This window comes from Oryza glaberrima, chromosome 12, assembly GCF_000147395.1.
Source record: "Oryza glaberrima chromosome 12, OglaRS2, whole genome shotgun sequence".
Taxonomy (NCBI): domain Eukaryota; kingdom Viridiplantae; phylum Streptophyta; class Magnoliopsida; order Poales; family Poaceae; genus Oryza; species Oryza glaberrima.
This window is the reverse complement of record NC_068337.1, coordinates 2479450-2492437: the sequence shown is the minus strand read 5'-3', so window position 1 is coordinate 2492437 and position 12988 is coordinate 2479450. Positions and strand designations below refer to the sequence as shown.

The window sequence follows — 12988 nt, the reverse complement described above, 5'->3', positions numbered from 1 at the left end:
TTACTACTACTTGCTGGAGTAGTAGCTACTAGATGAAGCCGTCATTTCGGTGAATATAGTAACTGAATATCGCTGCTATTAGTCTATTTCTTTTTAATTGCACCGCAGGCGCACACGCATACACCATTTCACACACAATATTACACTCACACGCCTCCATAAATGTGTCCCCCCTAACATATGCTAACATATGCTTTAAGAGACGGAATCACGGAAACTAGGACTAGATCTATGTTCTTACTAAAATTCTATTGAAAACACACCTACATGTGTATAATATTGGTAGACACCAGGATTTAAACCCTGATAGGTGAAGTCATATATTCACAACCGTTAGTCACTTTATTTATATTAGTTGATGCCTTTTGGATTGTGTATATAGTACACACCGAGTGTATTTTTAGTATAATAGTTTATCACATAAAGGGTGTATTTTTAAAGGTGAGTCCACTAGAACTCTTTAATATTATTTTATCTTTATTCTCATTTTAACCATCCAACCAATACTAATCCCTCCTCCTTGGTTTTCTCTCTCTCTCTTTTTCTCTCCATGTTAATAAAAGACAGCAGTCTTTTTACTAGGGATACAAGCGGTGTGGGCAAGAGGATTTTTTTAGCCCGCTTATCTCATTTCTATTTTATTTTTTCTTCTAAATTTTATACTACCATGTGAGAAATGAACTAGCAAGTGGGTTTTTATGTGGATAGCAGGACTACCCACTTGCATCCCTACTTTTAACCCTCCTTCTTAATCTCTCTGACTAGCTAAGATAACATTCTTTTTGGGACAGAACAAATATATGCAATTGAATTATTTGGAATGGGAACTATAGGCTAAATTCTTGCTGTTTTTCCCAAATCTTATTCCCTTCTCATGTGGTGGAATTGAGTTACTTTATACTATGAATCTTATTGTTGCTTCCTTTTTAGCCATGCTAAATAATTACCCCCTCCGTTTCGAAATGTTTGACGCCGTTGACTTTTTAGCATATGTTTGACCATTCGTCTTATTCAAAAAATTTAAGTAATTATTAATTCTTTTCCTATCATTTGATTCATTGTTAAATATATTTTTATGTAGGCATATAATTTTATATATTTCACAAAAGTTTTTGAATAAGACGAATGGTCAAACATGTGCTAAAAAGTTAACGGTGTCAAATATTTCGAAACGGAGGGGGTATATCCCACAATTGGTGGACAATTTCTTATGTACCCGGCCTCTCTCTCTCAAAAAAAAGAGAGATTAATTTCTTTCCAGAAGTGGCTATCTATTTTTGGCATCTTTTCCTAATATAAATGTTCTTGCTTAAAATATTCACAAAGTCTCTAAAAACAAGCTAGCTCAGTAGCTCACTCTTATGTTGATCTCACACCAATGAACCAAAAATCTTTAGATATGAATGAGATATCACACATCAACGATATTTTCAATATCGCCAGTACACTAAATTTAGCTATCCACACACAAAAAAAATTATGTTACCATGGCCCACCTGTCATACAGGTGGTCAACATGAGCTGGGGGCAATGAGCAGGTGTACACGTGACGAAAATACAATGCCAGTGCTGCGTGGAAGAATTAGTAATTGTTTAATATTTAGCGCACGTGTCCCATGTGCGTCTTCCTCCTCCATACGCGTGTATATAAGCCATGGCCTCCTTGACTCCCCCCTCCCACACAACACAAGCTCCACATTTTCCTCCTCTCTTCTTCTTCTTCCTCCGATCGACGATTCGCTCTCTCGCTCTCGCTCGATTTCCGCTTCTTTGATTATTGTTGTCGAGTGTAACTGATCCGCCATGGAGGTGGAGTTGCCATGGGGCGCGCGGTGCGCGGCGGCGGCGTTCTTCGTGTCCTCGCTGTGCGTGGCGGCGCTCGGCGTCGTGCTCCTGCTCCTCAGGCGGTGGCCGTGGTGCGGCTGCCATGTCTGCCGCGCCTACCTGGCCGGGTCGTGGAGGAGGGAGTTCGCCAACCTCGGCGACTGGTACGCCGACCTGCTCCGCCGCTCGCCGACGGGCACCGTCCACGTCCACGTCCTCGGCTGCACCGTCACGGCGAACCCGGCGAACGTGGAGTACATGCTCAAGACGCGCTTCGACAACTTCCCCAAGGGGAGGCCGTTCGCCGCGCTCCTCGGCGACCTCCTCGGCGACGGCATCTTCAACGTCGACGGCGACGCGTGGCGCCACCAGCGGAAGATGGCCAGCCTCGAGCTGGGGAGCGTCGCCGTGAGATCCTACGCGTACAAGATCGTCGCCCAGGAGGTGGAGGCCCGCCTCATGCCGGTGCTCGCCAACGCCGCAGACAGCGGCGCCGTGGTCGACCTGCAGGACGTGTTCCGCCGCTTCGCCTTCGACACCATCTGCAAGATCTCCTTCGGCCTCGACCCGGGCTGCCTCGACCGGGAGATGCCCGTGTCGGAGCTCGCCGACGCGTTCGACGCCGCGTCGCGGCTGTCCGCCATGCGTGGCGCGGCGGCGTCGCCGTTGCTGTGGAAAATGAAGCGGTTTCTCAACGTCGGGTCGGAGAGGGAGCTCAAGAAGGCCATCAAGCTCATCGACGGGCTTGCGGCGGCGATGATCCGGGAGCGCCGGAAGCTTGGCGTCGCGAACAGCCACGACCTCCTGTCCCGGTTCATGGCCTCCTCCGGCGACGACGCGCGCGGCGCCGCCGACGACAAGTTCCTCCGCGACATCGTCGTCAGCTTCCTCCTCGCCGGCCGGGACACGGTGTCCTCCGCGCTCACCACTCTGTTCATGATCCTATCCAAGAACCCCGACGTGGCGGCCGCCATGCGCGCGGAGGCCGGCGCCGCCGCCGGCGAGAGCGCCGCCGTCAGCTACGAGCACCTGAAGCGGCTGAACTACACCCACGCCGTGCTGTACGAGAACATGCGGCTGTTCCCGCCGGTGCAGTTCGACTCCAAGTTCTGCGCCGCCGCCGACGTGCTCCCCGACGGCACCTACGTCGACGGCGGCGCGCGCGTCATGTACCACCCCTACGCCATGGGCCGCATGCCGCGCATCTGGGGCGCCGACTGCGACGCGTTCCGGCCGGAGCGGTGGCTCACCGGCGCCGGCGGCGCGTTCGTGCCGGAGAGCCTCTTCAAGTACCCGGTGTTCCAGGCCGGCCTCCGCGTGTGCCTCGGCAAGGAGCTCGCCATCACCGAGATGAAGGCGGTCAGCGTCGCCGTCGTGAGGGCATTCGACGTCGAGGTCGTCGGCGAGAATGGCCGGTGCGGCGGCGGCGGCGCCGCCGCGCCAAGATTCGTGCCGGGGCTCACCGCGTCCATCAGCGGTGGGCTCCCAGTGAAGATCAGACGCGTTTAGACTTGCACACAGCATAGTAGACAGACTTCTTTTTCATTCACTGTATCAACAAATTGGATAAGAAATTAAATAGGCATGTACATAGAACAAAAAAGGGAGAAATCAATATACCAAAATTTTTCATCTATTTTATGTTCACTATGTTTCACTTTTCTATGAATTTTCTGCAATTTGATGTTGATAGAACTTGAAATCACAAATTTGTCAGTCTTGTTACTATGAGCTCAAGTGCTAGTCAGTCTACTACAGTGTTCACAAGTTAGTCCATTGGTATCTTCTGAAAGATAATCTATCAGGTTTTGCTATATGGAAATGGGCTGGTTGGCCTTGTCGCTGTTCCAGAAATTGAGCAGATTCAATCATATATTTCATTTGGCAGGTTTCTTTACTTTTACTTCTTCTGAAGCCAAACCGGCCAGCTGCTAGGAAATTCTCCTGAAAATCCACCTTTATTTTTAAGCACAGTGAACTAACACTCCCTCCGTCCTATTCTAAGTGTTCAACGTTTGATCGTCCATCTTATTTGATTTTTTTTATGATTACTATTTTTATTGTTATTAGATGATAAAACATAAATAGTACTTTATGCGTGATTTTTTTTAATATTTTCATTTTTCTTAAAATAAGATGGATGTTTAAATGTTGGATATGGAAACCCACTACTATAATACTTAAAATGGAACGGAAAAAGTATGTTTATTGAATTGCCTGGTATACAACACATTCAACCCTAAATACATAAGGTTTGTCTTCGGTCAATTCCATTCCTTCGTCCCACAAAGATTTTATTTTAGAGTTAAAAATTTGTCCCGCAAAAACTTTATTTTTGGAGCTATAGACAATCATCCTAATATGTATGTTTTTAATTAGAGCCTAGGAAATACTCCCTCCATCTACTTTTAATAGGCATATTTTCAAATATGAAAAATTTACTTTTGATAGGCATATTTCAATTCAACCACCTATCATCTTAATGACTTTCTCAGATTTAATGCGTGACTCTCTATTTTTCCACACAAGATTAGCTACATGGGCATCGAGAAATGTATATATTAATGAATCGCTTGTTTACGAGAAATGTAAATATTAATGAATCGCTTGTTTAGTTATCCTTGATCATTGTGCCAAGATAAAATATGACTATCAAAAATAGATGGAGGGAGTACAACCAAAGATATTAATGAAGGGCACTATAGTTATGTCTCCACACTAATTTGTGTAAGAATGACTAGAAGTAAAGTTTTTTTTTTTGATGGAGAGAATAAATTTCAAACAGTTCTGAAAAAAGAACATGTAATAAATGTGCATACTTATGCAATCACCTGGAAGCAACCTCAAAACTGGGCCCTATTTGGAAGATTAGCCAGGGCTAATTTTGAGAGCTATGTTTAGTCATAAATTGGTAGACTAAACATTAGCCTAGGGTGGTATGTTTATATCCATGGGCTACAAGGCTAAAAGGTGGAGAGAGAGTAGAAAGAGGGAGAGAGAGAGAGAGAGCCGCCTTTTGATGGTCCCCACACAAAATTAGCCCCATTAGCATCCCTTGGAGGGGCTAATATTTTGAGGGAGGCTAATTCACTTTAGCCTCAAATTAGCCCACCTGTTTGGATCCTTGAGGGCTAATTCAGGGCTAAAAGGTGAGGCTAATAATTAGCCCATGGAACCAAACAAGGCCCTGGTATACTTGACTTAAAACACTTGGGCTGGCATTGTTTATTAATCCACACATTTTTACATATACTCTTTTCGTCTCAAAAAAATGTAGCATCTTTTAGAGTTGGACTTGGGCACATGTATTAAGAAAAGTTGAAATGAATAGGAAATATTGCTACTACCCTCATAAAAGACTACAGTTTTAGATAAGAATTTGTCTAAAAAAAGTACTTTAAGATTATGGTTCATTATATCTCTTTAAGTACTTCGTTGTAGCTATCTTCTATTAAACAATAATACTCCCTTCTTCTTCTTCTTGTTTTCTTTCCGCACTAATAAATTGCACAGTATAGTCTTTTAGGATGTAGAGAGTATATTTTAGAATAAATTTTGAATGCTAAAATTTTGATTTCGGGATTCGGTAGAACTTCACTTGATATACTCCCTGTTAGCTTGGTTATCTGTGTCATTGACTTACCTCTAGCCTGAATACTTTCTTCATGGAAATTGGCCAAGATCCATTGCTACTGTGGTCCATAATTAGCTAGGGATTTAATCTACAGCTGGACATTTAACAACATATTTTGTACTCCACTCTCTGTGCTATGTTGAATGCTCAATCTAGAATACATACAAATGACCAAGAGTGTCAGTTTCAGACCGTTCTGATGAGTGGTCAAACGGTTACTCTGCAATATTTTTTGTCACCAAAACTAGCGTAGGAATCTACTGCACGTTCACTAATAGCAGCATGATTGTGCTCATGGTTGCAGATAAGGCTACGGTGAAAACGACCGATTCCTGTATTTGTCTCCATCTCTGAATAGATGCAATGCCGGACGGTGCTTATCAGATTAGTAGATTACGGTGAATTATGCTCTGAAGTTGCGATGTGAAAGTGAAATTGTAACTTTACCACCGCTTTCTCCTTCCCCAGTCATAAGATAAAAGAACAATTCTGTTACGGAGCCTAATGGATAACAAAGAAATTACCTTGAACGTGGTGAAAAGATGATTCCAAAGATAATATATGCCATGCATTCCCATTTCCCCTCTTATCCAGCGTCATTAGCCGTTGTCATTTTCTCCTACCCTTTTATTACGAGAAAATTCCACTGAATTGTATACCAATTTCCAAAGAGTATTATCAAGTTCATCTATCACTAATTCATACATGAAATAGTTTTTTTTTACATACATGATATATTTTAGAGATAAATTTTACTGACAGCCGCTTGAAAAGTGGCCGAGTTGTTAATATTCTGATAGCTTGTCCTTGTCAGCTGCGTCACTTGATCACAATTCATCACCTGCTTAAACCTGATGTCTCCTTCACTATTATATTACTCGCTTCCGACATAATGAGTCACTGATGGGATTATTGAAACACGATGTGGGCAAACATAACGTCAATATTTAACACTAATTCTGATCCTAGTTGATACACTGCCCACAACGTGATCCATCCCGATGCTGCCAGCACGCCAAGAATCAGACAGGAAACTTGTGGCCACAGTGTAGAGCCAAAGTCCATAATACAGATATGGATAAGAAATCAACCAGTTGTTGTTCCAGATCATGTCCAAAGAAAAGAGCACACTCTGAAGCATGGCAATATGGCATGTGTGTTCGTGATAAAGAACAGGCCAGTTGATGATCACTTGCTCTTTGCTCAAGCTTCTGTCTCCATTTTTTGTCCAGGCATATCAAGAGAAAGAAAAGACGTTTGCACATCTTCTAGAGAGAGATGGCAGTGGAGCATCTGCAAAGGCTAGTTGTTCACAACTTCTTCAGGCACGGGAACACTTTTTTTTTCGCAATTCAAATGATGGTTAGAAAGTTGAAAGGATGGCAATGATTTGTTCTACACTTTCCAACCGTTGTCCATTACTGCAAATATCACTCTCAAATGAGTCCAATTCATCGTACTGGGACAGAGAGATAAGTCTGCTATTATTTTCAGATACGGTGGAATAACTGTATTTGTTTTCGTCTCTCGGTCAGATGTTATGCCACCTGAATGTGGCTTGAACTGTTCTCATACCATGATTTTACTGTCTCTTTCTCGTTTCCCGGTTGAATTAATCACTAACCAAAAGAGTTTAGATACTGAAGCATCAAACAAACTGGTGGTTTTCCGGAAGACGTCCAAAGAAAATGACCTCTGTCAATTCACTTAGCAGCATGGCATGTGTTCTTGCTAATGAGCTGCTGGTCAGTTGCCTGAAAAGTCTTTTGCTTGCTGTGCCCAATATGTTCACAACTCTCGTGACTAGTTCTAAACTGTGACTAGTCTTCACTCTTCAGAAACAAACAAGAAAAAAGACTGTGACTAGAAGTTTCTTTGCCTGAGAATACATGTGCACTTGAGGAATCAAGTGGCCTGAATGCAAAGTAAAAGGAGGCACTAACCTGGCCTTAATTTCTAGCTGCTCTGTGCCGTCCAAAATGAGCACGCAGGCCTCACTTTCTTCTCATGCCATCTACTACAGCATAGAGATTGTGCATGCTGACTGTGCCATCATGTAATTATCAACTACTAGTAGCTAAGCTAGTGTTGATTATGCTAATTAAGGCGAAATAGCTCTGAACATATAGGGGGAAGCTTTGCTAGCTGGAGATGAAGCTGCAGAGATTCGTTTCAGTATATCATTGTATAGAAACTGGATTGTATCATGCAATATATGATTGATCTGTAGTATCATGGTATAGATCAATCTATATATGGAGATTTGATCGCCTTGCTTAATTTGGCATCTGGAGTGATATGGTACTCTACCAACAAAATCATTGGCTGATCTGTTCTTGGGGTGTGTTGATATTGTGCTAATTAACTAATTAAGCCCATAAGAACATATACAATTACTGGTGTATTCCTGGATGAGACGCAATTGACCGATCGACCATCACTCTGTGATTTAGTCATATTATAGGTATCTAATCTACCCCAGCTATAGCATTCAGTCAACAATCTTAGATCAATATATCAATATCTATTGCATGATGAACACTCAACTCGAGTTTTCAGTTAATTAATTATCATTATCGATCGTCTGTACCTACCTCGATCCATGGCATATTGGCACATGGGAGGCAGAGACATTTTTTTTTTCTAAAGAGAAACTGAATAATAATGTAATGCAGTGGAAATTAAGCGAAGTCTGAATAGGATATCCAGAAAAAAAAATCAGTAGCATGGAATCTGTAACCTGGGGCACTGTAACCTGCAACAACCACACGTGGCATTTAAACAATGAATTGAATCAAGGAAATCAATCAAAAATGCACAAGGATGGCATAGTGGTAGCTTTCTGCCTTTCAGGACGATGAAGTAGTTGAGTTTTATTTGGAATGAAGTTTAGCATTCAGGAAAGAATATCCTTCTCCCTTGCACATATGCAAACACGTGTTGTCCACATTGCAAAATTTGCAACTACTACATAAAAATGAAAAAGAGGAAAACAACAGAAAAGACAGACACCATAGTCATTCTTCTTCCTGTTACTAATTTGTCGGAGGATTAGTAGAAATTATTTCTTGGTGGGAGTACATAGCAGCAGATTATGCAGATATATATGGTCAAATAGGATGAGGTGTGGATGCAAGGTATATACTTCCCCCAACGGATTAACGTACGGCGGAGTTGGTGTGGTTTTGGGTTTTAATTAATTAGCTGGCTGGGTGACGCGGCACAGCTTAATTTGATAGCGATATGAGTGACCCACAAGAAGAAGGCGGCGGCGGCATGGCCGCATGGGCATCCATCCTTTTGCCGGCGGACGGCGGCCGGCCGGCGCCGCCCGCGGAAGCCGGAGATGCGCATGCTAACTACTCCCTCCCTTCCTAAATATTTGACGCCGTTGACTTTTTTAAATATGTTTGACTATTTGTCTTATTTAAAAAATTTAAGTAATTATTAATTTTTTTCCTATCATTTGATTCATTGTTAAATATACTTATATGTATACATATAGTTTTACATATTTCATAAAAGTTTTTGAATAAAACGAACGGTCAAACATATGCTAAAAAGTCAACGGTGTCAAATATTTAGAAACGGATGTAGTAGGTAGCTAGGTAGGACCAAGACATGCGACGGTGTGACTTTTGTGTACATGTTTTGAACAATAACACAGTCATCTTATATAGAACTTTCACTAATATTTTGAAAATGTTCTAGAGCCAATCTAACCATATCATTTTTTGATTAATTAAAACTTGAATCAAAATATTTAAAGAGTGTTAGCTGCACGTATTTTAAAACATTTATTATTTCTTGAGATAGTATATAATACATTCGTTCTTTTGTGCGCGAACACGCAAAAGATTACACATCAATATATTAGAAGAAACGCGCAGAAGATTATAAAGATCATGTGTGTGTGAGGGAGCTGATCATTTTCACGGCGGAGGTAAAGCGGTACAGTCACATGTACATACACTCATTGGACCATATGTGCATATCTCACACACACTGCACGTAAAATACGTATGGTGCATATGCCAACGTGAAATAGCATCAACGGTACAGGTAGCCACCAGCTACACGTAATAATTCCCAATCAATTAAACGAGACGAGTCATTAGCAAGCATCAACATTCAACGGTACTCCCAAAAAAAAAAACGGTACTACCATCATATCGACCTCCCAGCCGTCTATGTATGCGTGTACGTATGCACGATCGTACGAGATTTTCTACTATACATCCTTGCGTCAGCGTCAACAAAGACGGGCGTATACGTTGCATCATCTATCTATCTATATTGTGCCACGAGGAAATTGGCAATAGATCGGGCCATGAAATGGGCCCAATGACAGACTTAGTAAGGCCGTGCGTTACCTCGCAATGTGGCCTGGTTAGGCCTTGTTCGGATAAACCGAAATTCCGGCCCATCTACTACTAAAGTTGAAGCCCACAAAAATGACCGGGCCGAAATTGAGGCCCATAAAAACGAGACCTAGTTGAAGGCCGAAGCCCACAGACGCTTCCATCCTTCCAACGAATCCACGCCGTCCATTCGCCATCGCCGTCGGGTATATAAACCCTCCCTCCGCGGCATTCCACCCTCTCACCCACCCCCAAACCCTAGCTCCCCCCGCGCCGCCGCCATGAAGCGCAACCCACGCGTGACGAGCTCCCGGCGGAAGTGCCGGAAGGCGCACTTCACGGCGCCGTCCTCCGTCCGCCGCGTCCTCATGTCCGCCGCCCTCTCCACCGAGCTCCGCCACAAGTACAACGTCCGCTCCATCCCCATCCGCAAGGACGACGAGGTGCAGGTGGTGAGGGGGAGCTACAAGGGCCGCGAGGGGAAGGTGGTGCAGGTCTACCGCCGCCGGTGGGTGATCCACGTCGAGCGCATCACGAGGGAGAAGGTGAACGGGTCCACCGTCAACGTCGGGATCCACCCCTCCAAGGTGGTCGTCACCAAGCTCAAGCTCGACAAGGACCGCAAGGCCATCCTCGACCGCAAGGCGAGCGGCCGCGCCGCCGACAAGGCCAAGGGCAAGTTCACCGCCGAGGACGTGGCCGCCGCCGGCGCCTCGCTCCAGGAGATCGATTAGGAGCTGGTTTTGTACCACCTTGTCAGTTGTCACTCCTTCCTCTGTTACAAGTTTATGCTACTTGCTTGAAAGAATTATTATCATAATCTATCTTTTCTAAGAGTTTTGGAACTGATATTTGTCTTCCATTTTGATAGATTAAAAACTCATTATGTGTTAATTGATCATGGTTTAGACGTTTACTGCTATATTTGTCTGTAATTGAAACTGCAATTAGGCAGCTGCAATGGAAACATGGAATTCGTCAGGGAGATAGTAGATTCATTCATCTTTCGAAGAGTGTCAGTAACTAATAGTAGGATAGTAGTATCATTTAGCCATCATTTTGGTTATAGCTAGAAATATTATCGTTAATATTAATCTTGGGTTTGTGGATGCATTGTTACATACTTTAGGGGTGATCTGCTCAAGTGCTGATACAATTAGTCATTTGTATCTGATTGTGCACGAGGTTTTGGTCGTGTGTTGTGCAACTTCAGGGAGTGATTTGCTCGAGTGCTGATACGAGATTATGCAAAAGAAGCAGCATTAGATCAGTTGATATGTTGGCTGTCCTGCATACCGACATACAGTGTTGCTGCTGCTAAGTTTTGGTTTGGTTCCAGCCAGGGTTTACCAAATTGTTTGGAGTGAGGGTAGTGCCACCCTACGATTTGACGGAAACCGCGAGGTACATCATGGTTTCAAAAACTGAAAAGGGTTACTAAACGTGGTAACCGCGATAGTTGCACACTTGCATGGTTTTGTAAACCTTCCAGCTCCTTGTTAGGTTAATCCCAAGAGATTGATACCTTTAATAGACGTGGAATTAATCCTCTCTTAATCCTCTTGTGAGTTGGATTAACCAAAAGGCCTTAATCGTATATCACCTGGCTGAGATTGATGCTGGCAATAGGTGTGCCTTAAAGTGCCGGTTATTTTTTCAGCGTGGGGAGATGAGAAAATGCCTGAACCGGCACCTGTAGGACACCTATAAGACCGATCTCTATGATGGTTTTTATAGCAGTGGTTCATGTCGGCATGCCTCGATGTATATTTAGGTCATGTTTGATAACCTCGAGATTGTCAGAAATAATTGGTGAGAGTGAAAAAATTGGATTTCTCACCAAATTGGATTTCTCACCTTATTTTGGCATCTAATTTAAATTTTAGATTTTATAACTACGAATTCTGAAGATTCTGAGTAGAAATTTGATCTATATGATAACGGGCCCGTAATGTTAGGGCTTCATTTTGGTCCGAACCCTGGTACAGGCTCTGTTTGGTTCATAACAAACTTTTCCTACATCCTCAACTTTCCATCACATCACATTCAAATCTTTCCTACTAGGTCCGGTTTAGTTCATACCAAACTTTCTCCAAACTCTCAACTTTCCATCACATCACATCTAAAACTTTACTACTCACATAAACTCTCAATTTTTTTCCAAACTATCAACTTTCCTCAAACTTCTCAAATTCAGGAGCTAAACACAGCCTCACATAAACTCTTAACTTTTTTTCCAATCTACCAACTTTCCCCAAACTTCTCTTCAATTTCAGAAACTAAATTTCCAATCTACCAACTTTCCCCAAACTTCTCTTCAATTTCAGAAACTAAATACAGCCATAATGGGCCTTGGCACTAGCTCATCCTGCCAGGCCTGGCCTACTGCTACTAGGTAGTACTATACCTACATGAAGGTAGATTGGTACTACTCCGTCCTAAAAGAAGGCAAACTCTAGGTATTTTTAAATTTTTTTATAATTCGTATTTTTATTGTTGTTAGATGATAAAACATGATTAATATTTTATACGTGACTTGTCTTTTTAATTTTTTTCATAATTTTTTCAAATAAGACGGACGGTCAAACGTTGGGCACGGAAACCAGGGTTTGTCTTTTTTTTTTTTAAGGACAGAGGGAGTAGGTGGTAGCCACCTAGCCATACCTACCCTACAGCACAAAACACTCATGGATGACAATTGACAAACAAATCATCGATCATTTTGTATTTTTTGTCGACAAAGATGCCTTTTTCTGAAAGGATGAAAGCAAAACATCATTTTCCGGAAATTCATTAAAAAAATACATCATGTGGCTAGCAAACGAGCAATATAGTCAATTGAGCAATATATATAAATTGTTCGAAGTGATGTAATGGTCCAACCAAATATGGATCGATAATGTGGGAGCCCTAATTAACGATCGTGTCAATCATTCTATATCATCCACAAGAAACAAAAGGCCACGTCGGTGTGCCTACCGGAGTACCGGACCAAATGAAAGATGCATGATTAGCTTGCAATGTATACACCGTGCACATCAATTAATAAATTTCAACAAAAAAATCTATACAAAATTGTATATTGTACATATACTTCCATACTTCCAATATTAATTAACTGTATCATCCTCAAATTCATTATATTTTAGCCAACAAAAGGATATAAATT

General features: G+C 42.5%; 2 protein-coding genes across 2 annotated transcripts; both read left to right on the top strand.

Annotated features, from left to right (window-relative positions):
• The first annotated feature begins 1692 nt into the window (after window positions 1-1692).
• LOC127756892 (cytochrome P450 94C1-like) lies at window positions 1693-3442 on the top strand. The gene has a single exon (XM_052282279.1). The coding sequence runs from the start codon at window positions 1804-1806 to the stop codon at window positions 3331-3333; it is 1530 nt and encodes a 509-aa protein (XP_052138239.1). The 5' UTR covers window positions 1693-1803; the 3' UTR covers window positions 3334-3442.
• A 6618-nt stretch (window positions 3443-10060) lies between these two features.
• On the top strand, window positions 10061-10804 carry LOC127756612 (60S ribosomal protein L26-1-like). Its single transcript, XM_052281963.1, has one exon. It carries the CDS (start codon window positions 10101-10103, stop codon window positions 10551-10553), a length of 453 nt encoding a protein of 150 aa, XP_052137923.1. The 5' UTR covers window positions 10061-10100; the 3' UTR covers window positions 10554-10804.
• The last annotated feature ends 2184 nt before the right edge of the window (window positions 10805-12988 follow it).

What these genes read in the sequence shown, in the direction of transcription:
- LOC127756892 (XM_052282279.1), top strand. Translation starts at nt 1,804, where the DNA reads ATGGAGGTGGAGTTGCCATGGGGCGCGCGGTGCGCGGCGGCGGCGTTC.
- LOC127756612 (XM_052281963.1), top strand. Translation starts at nt 10,101, where the DNA reads ATGAAGCGCAACCCACGCGTGACGAGCTCCCGGCGGAAGTGCCGGAAG.